Source organism: Vigna angularis, chromosome 2 (assembly GCF_016808095.1).
Source record: "Vigna angularis cultivar LongXiaoDou No.4 chromosome 2, ASM1680809v1, whole genome shotgun sequence".
In the NCBI taxonomy this organism is placed as follows: domain Eukaryota; kingdom Viridiplantae; phylum Streptophyta; class Magnoliopsida; order Fabales; family Fabaceae; genus Vigna; species Vigna angularis.
Window position 1 is genome coordinate 39,577,704 of NC_068971.1, and position 16,616 is coordinate 39,594,319.

The window sequence follows — 16,616 nt, forward strand, 5'->3', positions numbered from 1 at the left end:
GTGGCTTGTTTACAAGTCATTGGGTGTAGCTTCTATTTAAAAGAAAAAATGAGTCGGAGTACTTGAGTCGTTTTCTTACAGTGGATACTGCTATGAAAGATGTAAATGGTCGGTAGGATTAGGTGATATTGTCTGGCAGCTTTGCTGACGTTGGTTGTTGTAGTTGAGTGGTTCCTCGCAATTATGTTGTCATACTTGATATCCTAATAACGGCTAGCTTGATCGAGAAATGTTCCTTAACCGTGCAACTATGTCCAATTTGGTTTTCTTAAAAAGAAGGGCGTGTACGTCAAAAGAGCTTTCGTTATTGAGAAACGTATATTTAAAAATGTAATGAATATAATATAATTCATTAGCTGTCTACTTGTTCAATTGCCCTTACGTTAAAGAATTGGATAATGATACTTTGATAACATTTTAACATCATTTATGTATTATTTTGTGATTGATCTATGTTGATATTTATGATTATAATTATTGATTGTGGAGTAATTTTGAATCAATTACATGATGTTAAAATGTTGTTAAAGAAACGTTGTCAAAGTATTATTATCCGAAAAAATTATTTGTTTTAAACTTTGAGTAACTAAAATAATTTGATGAATATGTTCCTAACAACCTAATATCAAAGTGTGCTAAATGTGTTTTGTTGAATGAATATATTTATTCATAAATTAACCATATTAATGTAGTGTAATTTATGTTTAATTCAATTTCATTAAATTCACGCATAAAAATTGAGAAAGATCTAATAACATGTAACACGAAATCTAAATTTAAATCTTGACGAGAATAAACTATAATTTTTGACGAGTGTAAACTTTTATAATTTTAATATCGTATTAAGGAAGTAGTACTTATGTCTAATTCAATTTTGTTGAAATTTCTCCCATTTATACAATATAAGTTGGCTTTATGACGTGGATTCTCAAGATAAGAAGTTGAAGATCTCTCAGAGAAGCAAAACTAGATTTGATATTTGCATAACCAAAGATCCTCTCCAAGCTAGATTTAATTCTGCTTTGTAATTCATAACTATTTAACGAAGCAGGAAAAGTAGAAGAGGAAAAAAAAAGCATTTAATAAAACAGGAAAAATGCAAAATGTAGTAGTAGCAGCAATCACGGAGGTTCTCCTTACAGTCCTCGCTCTCAGTGTTTGTACCTCAATGAAAAATTCCGTGCCTGAACAGATATTACAAGAGAGATAGGAGTGAGTAAGTAAGCTCCCAGTACAAATGCCTTTAAATGTGATCTTAAAATTTTACCAATTGCCACTGTTCAGAGGAGGCCAATCATACTACGCCACGTATGATCTTAAAATCATACTCCATGAGGTAAACCCCACCAGAACGCTCCCGCATCTCTCTTCTCCCTCTACTTGTGCCCGAATCAAAGATCTGCAACTCTTTCTCTCTCTCACTGTCTCGTTTTCCCATGTTTTTTTTCTCTGACTTGCCATGACGGAACCAACGGAGCCATCCACCTCATCTTCATTGGCGAGGGACCCAAGCACTGTGATTCATCCAAGGCGCGAGCCCTTCGAGCACGGTCTCTTGCCAATCCCACGACTCATCTTCTCCGACCCCGCGCAAACCCTAATTCCGTTGAAGCAGAAGCTTCTACAGTTATCCTCCAACCACCGAGTCGACTCGGTGGCCATCTCCGACTCACTTCAGATCTCCATTGAGCACGCCAGGCTCGTCCTCGACACCCTCGCCTCGATTCTGCACTCCGACTCCGAACCTCTCACCGCCGCGAAGTTCGGAGAAATCGATTCAGTCGGCGTCGACGTGCATGATCTGGTATTGTTTCTCTACATTCAATCCTACAAGAGACTCCTCCCGCGGACGCACAAAGACTCCGCCGCCATCGCCGATGTCTGGCCTTCTACTTCCGCCTTCGATGGCTATTTGTCCGCTCTCTCGCCGCTTCAGGTGAATCGTCGTTTCAAATTTCTGTGGCGTAATTTGACATAATTTGATGTTATTTAGCGTTATCAGGCATGGAGGTGCTGTTCTGGACCAATGCATTGCATAATTCCTATAATATTTTATTGATTTCTCTTGGCTACTTTCATATTTTAAACTTTGGATTTATGGCTGTTATCTGGTACTTTTTTGTTCATTATGATTCCATTTTTATTTGACTTCGTCATTAAGCTGTGTCTATTTCGTTTTGAGTGATTCTTTTGTTGATTCGGTGAATCTTTTGCAGCTTGTACGCAGCAACAGTCGGCGGTTTATGCCTTCTCAGGCCGATGAAGAGGCACATCAGTTGTCGTATCTGCAAAAACACTTGGCTAACATAATGTCTCTTTTAGCAGAGCCAGTAGAGGGAGAAGGCGAAGAGTCTCTGGTTTGTTAATTTACTGTATGCTACCTTTGTTGCTGATTTTAGCTGCAGTTCATTATTTCTTACATTCCCAATACCAGACTTAGCATATGGGATCCATTCCTGTTGAGGTTGCGTACTAACCTGAAAGTGACCAAGTCCGGTGTCATGGAAGTTATTTTGCATCGTTGGTTGTATGTTTTTTTCGCATACAGCTGTCGCTCCCAAATCTTTAGCTCCAGTTAAATGATGTTATTTGTTTTTCGCTTAGTCTTAGTGGTCTATTCTTTACCCATTTTACATGCATTTCATCCAAATTCTATGTGCTTACAGTTAGACATCAGCTGTTAAGTTGTGCAGATAGATACCTTTTTGCATCCCATTACAGTACGGCCACAAGTTTATACTCTGATTTTATGACTTTTCACTAGCTTTGCATTACGGAGAGCAAAAACATGATTCTATTGTATGCCCCATTCGGATTCTAATTTGATTTAATTGGGATCATGGTGGTTTACATGTAAGAGTAAGAACATCATGCAATTGCTACTACATTTGGTCAAAATTCTCGTGTATAATTCATGTTTTATTTGTGGGTCACAAACAATTTATCAGTGATGTATTTGTTGGTGAGAATGAGACTGGGGTTATGATCTGCTGTGAGAGCTTCGGTTTTATGAGTTATCGATGTGTCAGCTGACAGTTTGCACTAATAATTAGTGAAATCCACCTGTTAATTTATGCATGCCTAGAGAGAGTAACGTAACAAGAAATTTTATATTTTACGGACAATCAGCCTTTTCTTTTGACATGGGGGATAAAAAAAGACAAGTGGCTTGTTTGCCATGTCTTCATCCTTATGTAGTATTAATTTGAGAATATATTCTTTCTTCGACTTAGGCTCCACATACTAGTATATCACATAGTTAATCATACGATGACCTTTTCATTTGGGGAATAGTATATTGAGTCAGCTTTGAACTTCTTTTTTTGCAATCTACTGAATTCAACTTTAACACAGGCTTAGTACAGTAGTAAAGGTTACTGCCCCAAGTCCTGGAAATAGTTTCTCTGCATTCTGAAATAATGTTGCCTATACCTTCCAGATCCCACTAGTTTGGAGCCTCATAGACTGTCACCCCTTTGTTAGTGAGCTAGAATTTTAGGCTAATAGCATTTATTTGCTATTATAGTATGAGGAGTTTTGTGAATGATTTATGTTTTCATTGATTAAAATTTACATATGTTTTTCTTGTAGTTCTTACTTCTATTACTGTATTGCTTATGTGGTAGGTTTTAACAATGGATAGATTCGAGCATCTTGGGTTTCTATTTCAGTTTGGTGATAAGGGATTGGAAGGAAATTCTTTTAGTCAATGTTCTCCTTTTTTTGCAAACTCAGACCCTGATATGCCTGCTGTTCCTGTTCCTGCTGCACAAGTTCATGATTGGCTTCTGCAGAACATAGTGGCTACTTTGGAATATATTTCTGAACGAACTTCTTCTAAGGAAAATGGCCCATCTAGTGCCTCTGATCAGGATGTTGCCATGACTGATGCAAGTACTGTGTCAATTAAGGTTTCAACAAGTAATAGAGGTGCTAGTTTCATTGAAGGGATATCTAAATCATCATATACAAAGAATGCATCTGACATAAAAGGTTCTTCAGTGAAGGTTTGTCTTACACTTCTTTTCACATATTTTTTTTAAGTGTCAATTTGCTTGTAATTTGATTTTAATTTTTGATATATCATTGAAGCTATTGATCCTATGTAAGATTTCAACCCTTTATTTTAGTTTTTTCATATATAACTACTTATAAGTACAATTGCATAACATTTCCAAATAAACATATTATTCTGAATGAATAGCTATTTTGCTCTAACTTAATGTAATAAAATGACTAGTGCTTGATTTTGGGTATGATTAAGAACTTTAGTCTAAGGCAACCAAAGCCTTTAGCTCATTCAATACCAAAGGAGTTGTGGGAAGCTATCCAAAGGCAATCCAAAGATAGCTACTTGACTACTTGAGCATATTCGATACCATACAAGCATTCATTGGCTACCATAACTACTCAGATCATATATTGGCTTCCTAACTCCTTTTAGGATTGCTTAAGAGAGAATCATGTTCAAGAGAACTATGAAGATGCAACAGAACCTAGTAAGAAAAAGAGCTAGCAGCAGAGATGATCCCTACAATGGCTATTTGAGCACCACTTACTGTTTGGATCCTATGCTATTGATGACGTGCCAAGTTTCTCCTAGGGCAAGAAACCTCTTATCGTCCTCAGTTGAAATTCGTGCACGTAAAAAGTTACAAGATGGTGCATTTCGTAATGGTAGAAAGAGGAAAGGCTAAGTGAAATGGTTAAAAAATTGCTTAATGTGTGGCCACTAGTCATTCGAATTTCTTCTTACCCATGTTACTATTCTCACTGGACATTTTAGACTATATCTTTACTTTCACTTTCGTACTCAACCATCTCTCTCCTTAGTCTGATCTAGCCTATATTGATTAAGAGGGCTGAAGACCCCTTTTATTTTATTAATGCAATTTTAAATTCAACGAAACTTTCTCAATTCCAATGCAACTTCATCCACTAATATAGAAAATTCTCTAGTTTTCCATTCTCATGAGGTCGGAAAGTTTATTGGCAACAAGTCGACACAAAGTAATTCATCACACTCAAACATTAGGTGATCATTCGTTAGGGACAATTTATAGATCATTAAATTCCCACAAATGGAATGAGTAGTGGGTCCATGTAAATGATTGAGACCTCATAAACAACAACGCTCCTTATATGGAGTTTTGGAACCCAGGGAAATTTTTGAGTGAATTGTATCTTCTGTGTTAGTTGACCTAAGCCACACCATTATGGGGTGAGGCTCAAGCTCCAAACTGAATGTGGGACATGTTTCTACCTCATACAACTCAGGCTGAAGACCGGGGAAGTTTAGGAGAGATGGGGAGACCCAATAGCTACTGTATTAGACAATGATCGAATTAGCAAGCCTAGCAAAGTCCCCTCTAGTAATAGCACTATAGTCCATCCTTATTAATTCGCAAGGAAGCATCTGCAAGTCAAAGGAAAGCGGAAGGTTTGCTCGACTAAGAGAATGAGTGGTAGTCAGTCCCTTCCAAGAAAATTCTATTCCATACAGGGATGTCAGTTTAGTATCATAGACCTGAGATTCTTTTCCGGGCATGTGTCCTAGCTCGGAAAAACATGCTTTCTTACCTTTGGAAGCAAGTTATAGAATAGAACTCGTAACTTTCTTGACTGACTATTTGTCACATTTTGAATTGGTTCATTCTCTTGGAAGAACTTCCTCACAGGACTCTCGACATGCTAGCAGTCCGATCTAGCTGCCAAATAGACCAAATCCAGTAGATAATGAGGTCTTTCACTGGTTGAGGAAAGAAGACGACAAAGTAGTTACCTTTTAGGCAGTTTGGGTTTTTTGTGTCTGACCTTCCCAATGATTGAACTTTCCCTTAGCGGTTCTCTCTCCTTGCATAGGCATAAGTGATATGACAAGCACGCTACAGAACACGAGTTCGGGCATGATGCTCAATAGGGCATTTGTGGTAGACTATTGAGAATTCCGTAAGTATGACTCCAATCTCTTGACTAGCAAGTCTTTCAAATTCAGTTAGCAGAATTCCCATAATTTTCTGTCTGAAAGTTTGAAATTTGGAACTGCTAGTGTGATTAATATCTGAACATTATGTGTGTGTATATTTAGAACTACCAGTGTTGGACATCATTGTTTCCGTATTCTGTGTTGATCTTGTTGTTAACATGCATTAAAGACCTGTACCTTGTTTTCTAATTGCTGCACTGGTTTTACAGTAGAAGAAAGGGAAGGAAAAATCAGTTAGTGGCAGGTTGAGTAGTTACTTAGAGTGGATCAATTAGATAAATAAGGGGAAGAAGAGGAAAACTCAGAATAAGCCATTAAAGAAATTGAAAGTTTGTAAGGAAAGAGAAACCTTGAAGGAGTTATTTTCCTCATATCCTCAGTTCAATAAAATTGTCCATTTCCTTTGTTTCTATAAAATTCCATTTCTCTTTTCAGGTTTTTAAAAATTATATTTTCTTTTAAATGATTTATCGTTACAATTGAGTTTTGACAAATAAAATTTCCGAAGTCCTTTCAAGCTAAATAAGAGACAGATTGTAGGTCAAATGGGCCTACACTGAAAAGCTTTGGAGTGAGACATTTTTAGTTTTTAATCATTTTGTTAGAATAGGTATTAAATATAGGTAGGAAATACGCAGTTGTTTTGGGAAATGCTATATGTACCTCTGAGCTATACCTATCTTTGTACCTAAGTATCTATGATTGATCTTTGATCTTGTCTATACACATTGTATCATGATTCTATCAATATAAATATGAGAACATATGAGAGGAGTATTCAAGCTCTCAAGTACCCTTAAATACAGTTTCCTTTATTTATCTTGACTCAAACCTTTACATGCATATTGATATTGGTAATATAAACTTTGAGAAAACGGGATAAAATAATCAATGCTTGCTGATCAGTTTGTATTGGGTTTGATTGTTAGTTCAGGATGAGTTAAAATTTGAACATCCATACAGGCAGTTTAAGCTTTTTTGTGACAATTTTCCTTGAATAGAAATGTCTGGATAGCTTATATTTGAAGTTTAGGTTGAGTGGTTGTGCTAAAACAATTTTTTCTGCTCTCATTCAGTCTGCTTATGCATATTACTTCATACAATTTTGGAAACTGAGAGATCTTGAATTTTCACCATAGAATGCTAATAAAAATTATGTTTGATCATTTCAGGTTCTTAATTGCCACGAGTCTTCCATCTACATCCTAGCACCAGTGAGATACGCCACTGTCTATGGATGTTCGGATGCAACAATAGTTCTTGGAGCAGTTGGCAAGGTAGCAATTTATATGCATCTAGAAGGACAATTGGGAATGTGTTTAGACTAGGGAAATGGAGTTGGTTCTTTCTCTTAGGAGCTAATTTTGATAAACCTCCCAATAAAGTACTTAACGGAGGAGAAAATAATATGAATCAAAGAAAAATAAAATATATCAAACTTATTTTATAAGTTAACCTTTGCATCGGCTCTCATATAGGACTTTTAAAAAAAAATTGAACTGAACTAAATTGATGCTAAACTGAGTTGCATAAATAAAATTTTGTTTTAAAAAACTAATGGAACTAAATTGTTATTTTAATTTAATTTTTAAAAACTGAATCGTTCTTAAATATAACTGCTTGAACCAAACTATAACTATAATTTATTCTTTTTACCTATTCAGTTTGTTTTATTTTCTTTACCTTCTAGTGTTTTGTAGAAAGGTTTATTCAAATTGGACCTAGGTATTTCTTTCCAATGTGAGCTTGAATATCATCAATTCCCAAGGCATACTATAACCACATATTGTCAAGGTTATTTTAGGTAATATAATAGAAAGGATAGAGTGAAAAGATGCAAATGTAGCATTAAATCAGATAAATTAAATGTAAAAAAGTATAGACTTCAACTTTGTTGAGTGAGTGGATGATTATTGTTGCCTAAACTTATTTAAATGCAAACTTTCTTTTGTCACTGTTTCTTCATTACAAGAAGTTTGGAAGGAGTATTATTCTAAGTTGGTTTCACTTCAGTGAATCTGTGCTTGGTGAAGCACTTCCAGGTATATGGGATGGTGATTACTGATGTTTGCCCGCTCTTATGTATGTACATTAATATGATTTTCAAGCATCGCATAAACCTTTCTATGAAGTACTTTTAATTGAATTTGTGCTTTAAAAGAGGCGATGCAATTATTTACTTGTATTAAAAAAAACCATTGCCTATGCATATGTGAGCTGTCTATGTTTGGAAAGACTTGGTAACTGAAACATTTTACCAATCTTATGCTTACCACGAGCATGAGCATAGCTGGCATTTGAAGTAGCGGGAAGGAAGTTGATCTCCACCGTTTTTTCCTTGACAGGCTGTGAGAGTAGAACACTGTGAACGTGTTCATGTAATTGTAGCAGCAAAACGTATTTGTATTGCTAATTGCCGTGAATGTATTTTCTTCTTGGGAGTGAATCAGCAACCACTTATGCTTGGTGATAACCATAAGCTGCAGGTGAGCTTCTTCATTAGCTGTTGCATTGCCATATTGTGTTTTTTACATTTGAATGTTACTTTAAAATTTTGGAATATTGTTTAGGTCTCATTTGGGAGGCACATATATAAAATACAAATTGATTGATTTTTATATATCATATGTTTATTTATAACCGAGCACTGCAAATGCTCTTAATTCTTGGTTATAGAGAGATTGTAGTTATAATTTATACTAGTGTTTTTAAATTATATTAACTCAGGAAACAGTCTCCTACCAATATGTTATTTATAAGGTGTTGCTAATTAAAGCAGAGAAATAGATCAAAAGGTTAATTCAGTAATTAAGCTTTAAGTAATGAAATGGATAATCTTATAACAGTCTTACCAGATTAGTATATTTGAGTCTTTGCAAGAGCAAGCATTGGAGTTTATCTTACAAAATATATTACGAAAAATTGGTCTGTTACAAAAGGTCTACTTTTTCTGCTCACACTTATGCTTCTTCTAGTTTTGCTAGCTTATAATTTATCCTCACCCTACTCCCGTGCATTCATTCCATAAGAACTTCCTTTCACTATTAACAGGTGGCTCCCTATAATACTTTTTACTCCCAATTGGAGGAGCATATGAATGAAGTTGGAATTGTTCCTACAGTGAACCGATGGGATGAACCTCTTGCATTGGGCATGGTTGATCCTCATGATTCGTTATCTCATCCAGCAGGTGGCTCTGATGTTCAAGCTGAGTGTGCTACCCAGGTGGACCCTGATCAGTTCACTAGTTTTGTGGTAAGGACGTTATTTTTACACTGACTTTTAGGAAAAATTAATATTTTTATTTTTAAATTGTATCACATTTAATGGCTGGTATCTTGTTTCTGATCTTTTTTTGGGATGAAGAATCTTCAAGGTTCATATATCTTCTTTATTTAGTCATATGCTTTGTTTTTGGTCCATGCTATTGGCACACAGATTCCGAACTGGCTTGGAGGAGACACCACTGGGTCTGCAGAAGGCAATCCATTCACGCTACCAGATGCTTACAAGGCATCTCAGCATAAAAATGTATGGGTAGTGTCAATTGACTAATATATTGATTGGATTTCCAAATTTTATAGCAATCAAACTGTATGCTTACAAGTGCTGTATTTTATGTGAAATATGTTTTCATTTGAATGAAGTTGTATCTTCTCTGCAGCACAAAAATTTAGGGGAGATAAGGCAACTCATAAGGGAAGCATCTTTAGAAGAAAGTCGCAAACGAGAGTTGTCATCTGCACTCCATGTGTACTTCAAGGACTGGTTATATGGTAATCGTCTGTCTTTTTTATTGTTGTGTTTTATTCCAAAACATGTGACTTTTGCCTTTACAATGAACACTGTCTTCCCATTTAAGCAAATTTTTTTGAAAGTCCTTGAAGTTGAACCTTGGACTAGTTCTCTACCAGGCTTATGATTTCTCTGGTATATGTTTAGTGGAGATTCACTGATACGTTTTATTATGAAACCTACAAATGACACTGAATTAAATTGTGAATTTCATTTAATAGTTAGGGAACAATCAATATTGCTGCAATTGGGCAGTGGTACCACAGAATTTTCCATTTTCTTAATAGCATTGGCCTTTTGGTGTTCTTCCTCTGCATTGGACGAAACACAATTTAACGGCACCGGTAAATGATTATATCCGTTAAGTTTTAATCAACCGACTATGCTATCTTATATTCAATTATTCACGGTCAATGTTTCATCAAGTAACGTGGCTTTTAATGGGTTTGATTTTTCTCTTTCTGAAGAAACACCTGCTTCCATTTAAGCAGATCCAGCAATAATCACCTATCTGATTTAGTGATTTAAGCATACATGCATTCATATTTATAGCCTAACATAGGTTTCAGATATTGGCAAGAGGCAGCTACGCAGATAATGCTAATATATTTGTTTTCTGTTGTGGCAGCTTCTGGAAACATTCGTCAGCTTTATTGTCTACAAGGCGATTGATCTTTGCCAGATAGTGCAATGAGACATTTAGCATTAATGATGGTACAGGAACGAGGTTTCTGGCTTCCTTTTTGAACTTCCTCTTCAATTCCTCTCGCCAATTCTATTGGCTGCACGGGTAGCTGAGATCAGATGACGTGAATTAGAGTGCCCACCTATTTATGCCGTGACATCAGAGGGGCACACAATCGAATGAAGAATACAGTTTCTAATCTGATTGTAATTTTTTTTTTGTGAAAATAATTACTGTAATATTTTAGCCTAAATTAATGGCCTTTTGTGAAAAATTCCATATGCCAACATCTAGTGTACTGCATTGCATGTCTTCCAACTTCGAGCTGTTCTATTTAATTAAACATCCCGTGAATTTCTGTTGGGTGCTCTCTTGTGAATTAACTGTGTTGACGTTTATGATTTACTCGTACTAATAGCAATGGTGTATTTGAGATTCGTGGGCTGATCAGGTTGGTTAAGGGCCCGTCCCTCAGTTGCTGGCATTGTACAGAACTGATCCATTGTTTAACCCGATGTTTGTCTCCACTATTCTGGTTTAAGTTGATCTGGAAGTGACAGCTTGGTAGACGTTGGTGTATGGGATCGAAGTGATCCTCAGATATCTTTCACCCCGTGATTGTAATGTAACACTAGTATGTCTCGACAGCCTAGGCAATTGTTAAATTGAATAAGAAAATCACGTCTACTTTGCATGTAATTTCAAATCAAGCTGTGCTCTTTTATCCTGTGAATATCTGATAAGTGAAATGGTGAGGATGAGATACAGTAAGCGGTTGCAATTGAATAAGACTATCACCAGATTGTTCAATAGAATGTATTATTCAATTCGTTCTAATCCCATTCACGCCTTTTCAGTTTCTATCCATAAACGAAATCTCAGTCAATTACAATTTGAAAAAAAATCATACTTGAAAAATCAATAATATTATATTATAATGAGATTCCATTTTTACAATTTTACATTGAATACCTCACTTTGCAGAACTAAAGTTCAAATACGTTGACAAAATCATTCATTTAGTTAAAAGTTGAAGTAATTAAAATAGCGTAAGTAATAAATAATTAGAATTATGTGTTAGATAGCTGTAACATTCAACTTTCGTTACAAAATATGTTAACATGAAGCGCAGTACACCTCACTATCAGAACGTAATTATGCGAATCATAGTGCAACTTTCTATAATACAAGAAGGAATCCAGGAAAAAAAGAACTATCTTCAAAGGAAACTAGAGCAGTAGAGTAAGTAGAGATGAAGGCAAGTTGTCTTAGTAACGTATATTCGAAACAAGTGATATCTTGAACCTCGTAAACGAGCACACACCTTGCTTAATGGATAATACTACCATTGGGATAAACAGATTGGTTTTTCCATCTCAACTCTTCCATTGTTTTGTTGGTCCTCAATTTTAATCACACATTCCTTATTCATGCTACACAGAACAAAATCAGTAGACACTACAATAAAAAATTTCCTTAGATTGTCACCAAACCAGCTCTGCCCACATTCTCTGACTGCCTGACTCAACAGAATCAATGTTCCTAAAGAATTACAAAACGTGGTTCTGCAGTTTGAAGGAGAAAAGTTACCCATGCTACATATAAAAACCAGCTTCCTCTAACTTATTTTCTGATTTGGTTGACCTTGAAAATGAAAAAGGAAAATCTCAACTAGATTAGGCTATATTAACACCTAATGCAAGTGCAGCGGAAATATATATGTAAGAATTTTATGCATCTTTTGTCCGTACATGCAAGGCATCTAGAAGTCCTTGAGGTGATAGCTAACAAGTCAAACTTTTAACATTCTTAATTATTTATGCAGAACAGTGTGTTGACTCAGTATCTACTTAAGTCAAAACAATTACACATTTCAACTTTTATGAGGTATATGAATTGGTTTCAATTTACGAAATAAAAAAGGATTTCTGTTTATCTTTTTTCTAAAAGTATTAGAAATCTGTCTAAATATTCCGGGATCTGCTAAGAATTTTCAAACATGCATTATGTTTGTCATTGTTGGTAAATTATTCAGGTAAACTCAGCCTAGTCTCAGAAGCAGAATATGTTCTTTTTTTAAATCACAGAGGCCAAAACTTACATTCAGTTTATTACATATTTAAATTCCCTTCCATTCAGCTAATTGAGTTCAACTGCAGCTCCATTTTCTCATTCTAAACTACACTCTTAAAACCTAATGCATATAATCTTTGCTCTAGCTGTATTCTATATCATGAAATTCTTGTACGTGGAATGCTTTTAAAATCTTGGGTGATGAAATATAACTTATTTTGTACAAGTACTCAGAGGCACGAGACCTAAGCAATATTTCACTGACGCATAACAACATTAAAGTATGAAAATCATTCATATATAGGAAATAACCTTAATCTTATTTCATAAAATATATTTGATAAGCTGATATAAAGACTGTCTTAATTGGTCTGCAATGTCATAAAAAGGTTGAAGAAAAACCAACCAGCTAAAAAGTTTGGTGAAAGTTGGAAAGTTCCCCAAGAAAGAATAAGGATGGGGTAGATTGAAAGACATGCCATTAAACCTTTCCCTTCAAGTGCATTTTTGACATATTTTTATTATCATATATATACAGATTTCATAATTTTTAGCCTCATCCCTTTTCACACCCTCTCCTGCATTCAAAATCAGAAAATGGGTCCCCAAAGCAACCTTCTATCTCTTTTGGTTGCTCTGGCCGCAGTTTTTTCATCTTTGTATCTCATAAATCCAATTCCACAGTATCTCATAAAGGCCTTGTCACCTTCATCTGCATACTTGGGAAAACCTTTATCAGGGAACTTCCAAAAACATCACAAGAAACACCCTGATAGTGGGAACACCGATTCTATTTGTGATGATTTTCCACCAGGAATTCCACCTCCAAATACCAATAACACTTCGTATCTCTGTGTTGATCGAAAAGGGTGCTGTAATTTCACTACAGTACAAGCAGCCGTGAATGCAGTTCCAGATTTTAGTGTCAAAAGAACCATAATATGGATAAACAGTGGCATGTACTAGTAAGTTGATCCTCATCATCATCAACAAACCTCCTTTTTAAGCTTTCCTTGTTTTGTTTCATTGGGCTTGAATCACTCCACTCCACACATGTTTGAAAATTCTTTTCCAGGACAAATCACTTGATTTTCTAAGATTCTCTGAAAAGTTTGATAAAATTCTAACTTACCATACATCTCGTTATGTAATTAAATGTCAGTAGAACATATATTTCCTTGAAAATAATTATTGTTAAGATAATCTTAACTTCATCTATGATGCCATTTATTTTTGGACAGTGAGAAGGTTATGGTGCCAAAAACAAAACCCAACATTACATTTCAAGGACAAGGCTACACTTCAACTGCAATTGCATGGAATGACACTGCATTATCCGCGAACGGAACGTTTTACAGTGGCTCTGTACAAGTTTTCGCCTCCAATTTCATTGCTAAGAACATAAGCTTCATGGTGAATAACTTTTACTTATATGTCTAGAAGAAAGACAATATAAATATATTATTACACTGTCACCGATCATGACACCAGAAACATTGTACTTGAAATAGAATTTAGCACCAATGCCAAGTCCTGGAGCTGTAGGGGCACAAGCAGTAGCCATTAGAGTATCTGGAGATCAATCTGAATTTAAGGGCTGTGGATTCTTTGGAGCACAGGACACCCTTCATGATGATAAGGGTCGCCATTACTTCAAAGATTGCTATATTCAAGGCTCCATTGACTTCATATTCGGCAATGCAAGGTCCCTTTACGTGGTAGGGTATCTTTATCTCAATTACTACTTTTACCATTGTGATTTTACTTGCTTTTCATGATAATAATTGCAATTTACAAAGACTGATAAAAAGTATGTACAGAACTGCGAAATAGTTTCTATAGCGAACCCTGTACCGGTGGGACAAAGGAGCATAAATGGCGCTGTTACAGCTCATGGTAGAGTTTCAGGTGATGAAAACACAGGGTTTGCATTTGTGAACAGTACAGTTGGAGGAAACGGTAGAATATGGTTGGGTCGAGCATGGAGACCTTATTCTCGTGTTGTCTTTGCCTTCACATCAATGTCTGATATCATTGCTCCTGAAGGTTGGAATGATTTCAACGACCCTTCTAGAGACCAGTGAGTCTCTTCTCTTCAACTTTGGTTATTAGTTAAAACAAATTGCTCATCCAAAAATGTTTGTAACATCCTCTTCAAAACAAACTTTTCCTCAAAATTATCTTCTTATAATCAATGTTTAAGGTTTATCCTATGTTGTATATACACTGAACACGTGCATGCATGCATGCAGGACTATCTTCTATGGAGAATATAACTGCTCAGGGTCAGGTGCTAACACGAACTCGAGGGCACCTTACGTACAGAAATTAAATGAAACGCAAGCTTCTGCTTTCCTCAACATTACTTTTATAGATGGCGAGCAATGGTTGGAAACTTCTAAATAATCCATCTTGTTATTTCTTTTTCCATTCATGTATACAAATGTAAAATTAGTACACACGTTTAAACTAAGGGAAAAATAGATTATAGACATAATTAATTGAATTGTGTATGCTTTAAAGTGACAAACATTATTATTTACTAAAGATGCTTATCCAATGTTTCTTCATCATCATTGTACAACAGTTACTTTATCAAGAGTTAACCAACTCTACCGTTTCAACCGAAATATAGTTAATCACATGTAAACCTGAAATTCAATATGTAAAATTTTGCTGTGGATTGAGCTCATTACATACTTGGACTATATATGTTAACAACTTTTTTACAATAGACTACGTGTCATTGTTTTATTGGTCCATATATTTGAAACAGACTAATCACAAACTACCATGCAAGCTGTTGTAAAAAAGTTGTAAAAAAAAAACATTTTCCTAAATACAACGCATGTCTTAATTGATTTTTTAATTTAATAAATCACGCATCTCATTAGTTTTCATTTCTCTTAAATTTTTTCATTATAAGTGATTTATATAAATAACTGAACTCTTCAATTCACTGTGTTATTTTTATTGAACCTTGACAACCTTTAAATAGGTGCAAATAGAGCCTATGACAAATACAAATAATAAAAACTAACAATAAAATATCAAGAGACTAAAAATAAAATCTACTCAATCTTATATCAACAAAATAAAATAATATTATTCCTAAATAAATGAAAAATCAAAACTACCTATCTTTATTTTATCTCTATCAAAATCAAGCTAAATATTACTAGACTCAAAACTAATAAAATAAGATTTAAACAAAATTATTAATAAACCTCTAAAATTTAAGTTTATCCCAACAAAACTTCCCATAAACTTAAAATTTCCATCTTTTATTCAGTTTTCTATGTGCATCACTTCACATCAAGCTTGCTTCTTTAAATCATATTCGAGTTCTTCTTTTTTCTTATAGCCTTCCTATCTTTTACGTTGGCGGACTACTCTAATGCTTTGACCAACTTTGTCATGTTCGACTTCTCAGTAACCTCGACTAACTCGTTTCTGACCTTAGGTAACCAATCAAAAATCTTGCTTGGCTTCTTTGCAATATTGACTGACTTCTTCATCTTGTCCGAAGTTTTACTCATCATATTTTTTGCTATCTTATTATTCGATGTTCCCATACCTTGGTTCTTCTCAACTTCTTCATCTTCCTCTTTCCCGTTTTCATCCAGTTTAAGAACACTAGATGCTTCCTCATCCTTGTCTTTAGTCGCCTTCATCTCCTCAAGCTCAACCCTCTATCCATTCATAATCTCATTAGTTTCATCTAGAAGCCTTCATATCCGCTGAATCTCTTCATCTTTTTGTTTGCATAATCTCTAGGTTTTCCTTCTTCACGTTTGCCACACAATTTACCGAGATCACATGCATAGTTGGGACTGAGCTCTCCATGTCCACAGCATCTGAGCTATTTGCCATCAACAAGATTCCACACTCTTCTTCTGCATCTTTAGTAAGGAGATTTGTCTCCTCCTTTACCTCAACCTTGCAATACTTTGCAATGTGGCCAATTATGCTGACCAACTGGTTTGCTCTTCACTATCTTCCTCAAAATTACCTCGGCCACGTCCACCTCATTATCTGCCTCTAGGACCTCGGCTCTGAGTATTTTGCGTTTCATTC

The 16,616-nt window shown here is 35.3% G+C and overlaps 2 protein-coding genes across 2 annotated transcripts; both read left to right on the forward strand.

Annotated features, from left to right (window-relative positions):
• The first annotated feature begins 1,247 nt into the window (after positions 1 to 1,247).
• Positions 1,248 to 10,845, forward strand: LOC108328919 (uncharacterized). Its single transcript, XM_017562823.2, has 9 exons — positions 1,248 to 1,936; positions 2,217 to 2,357; positions 3,627 to 4,007; positions 7,159 to 7,263; positions 8,332 to 8,472; positions 9,038 to 9,241; positions 9,425 to 9,517; positions 9,651 to 9,762; positions 10,410 to 10,845. The coding sequence occupies exons 1-9, from the start codon at positions 1,460 to 1,462 to the stop codon at positions 10,451 to 10,453; spliced, it is 1,698 nt and encodes a 565-aa protein (XP_017418312.1). The 5' UTR covers positions 1,248 to 1,459; the 3' UTR covers positions 10,454 to 10,845.
• A 2,269-nt stretch (positions 10,846 to 13,114) lies between these two features.
• Positions 13,115 to 15,255, forward strand: LOC108328692 (probable pectinesterase 8). The gene is made up of 5 exons (XM_017562587.2): positions 13,115 to 13,504; positions 13,781 to 13,952; positions 14,051 to 14,257; positions 14,360 to 14,619; positions 14,792 to 15,255. Exons 1-5 carry the CDS (start codon positions 13,137 to 13,139, stop codon positions 14,943 to 14,945), a joined length of 1,161 nt encoding a protein of 386 aa, XP_017418076.1. The 5' UTR covers positions 13,115 to 13,136; the 3' UTR covers positions 14,946 to 15,255.
• Positions 15,256 to 16,616: the final 1,361 nt, after the last annotated feature.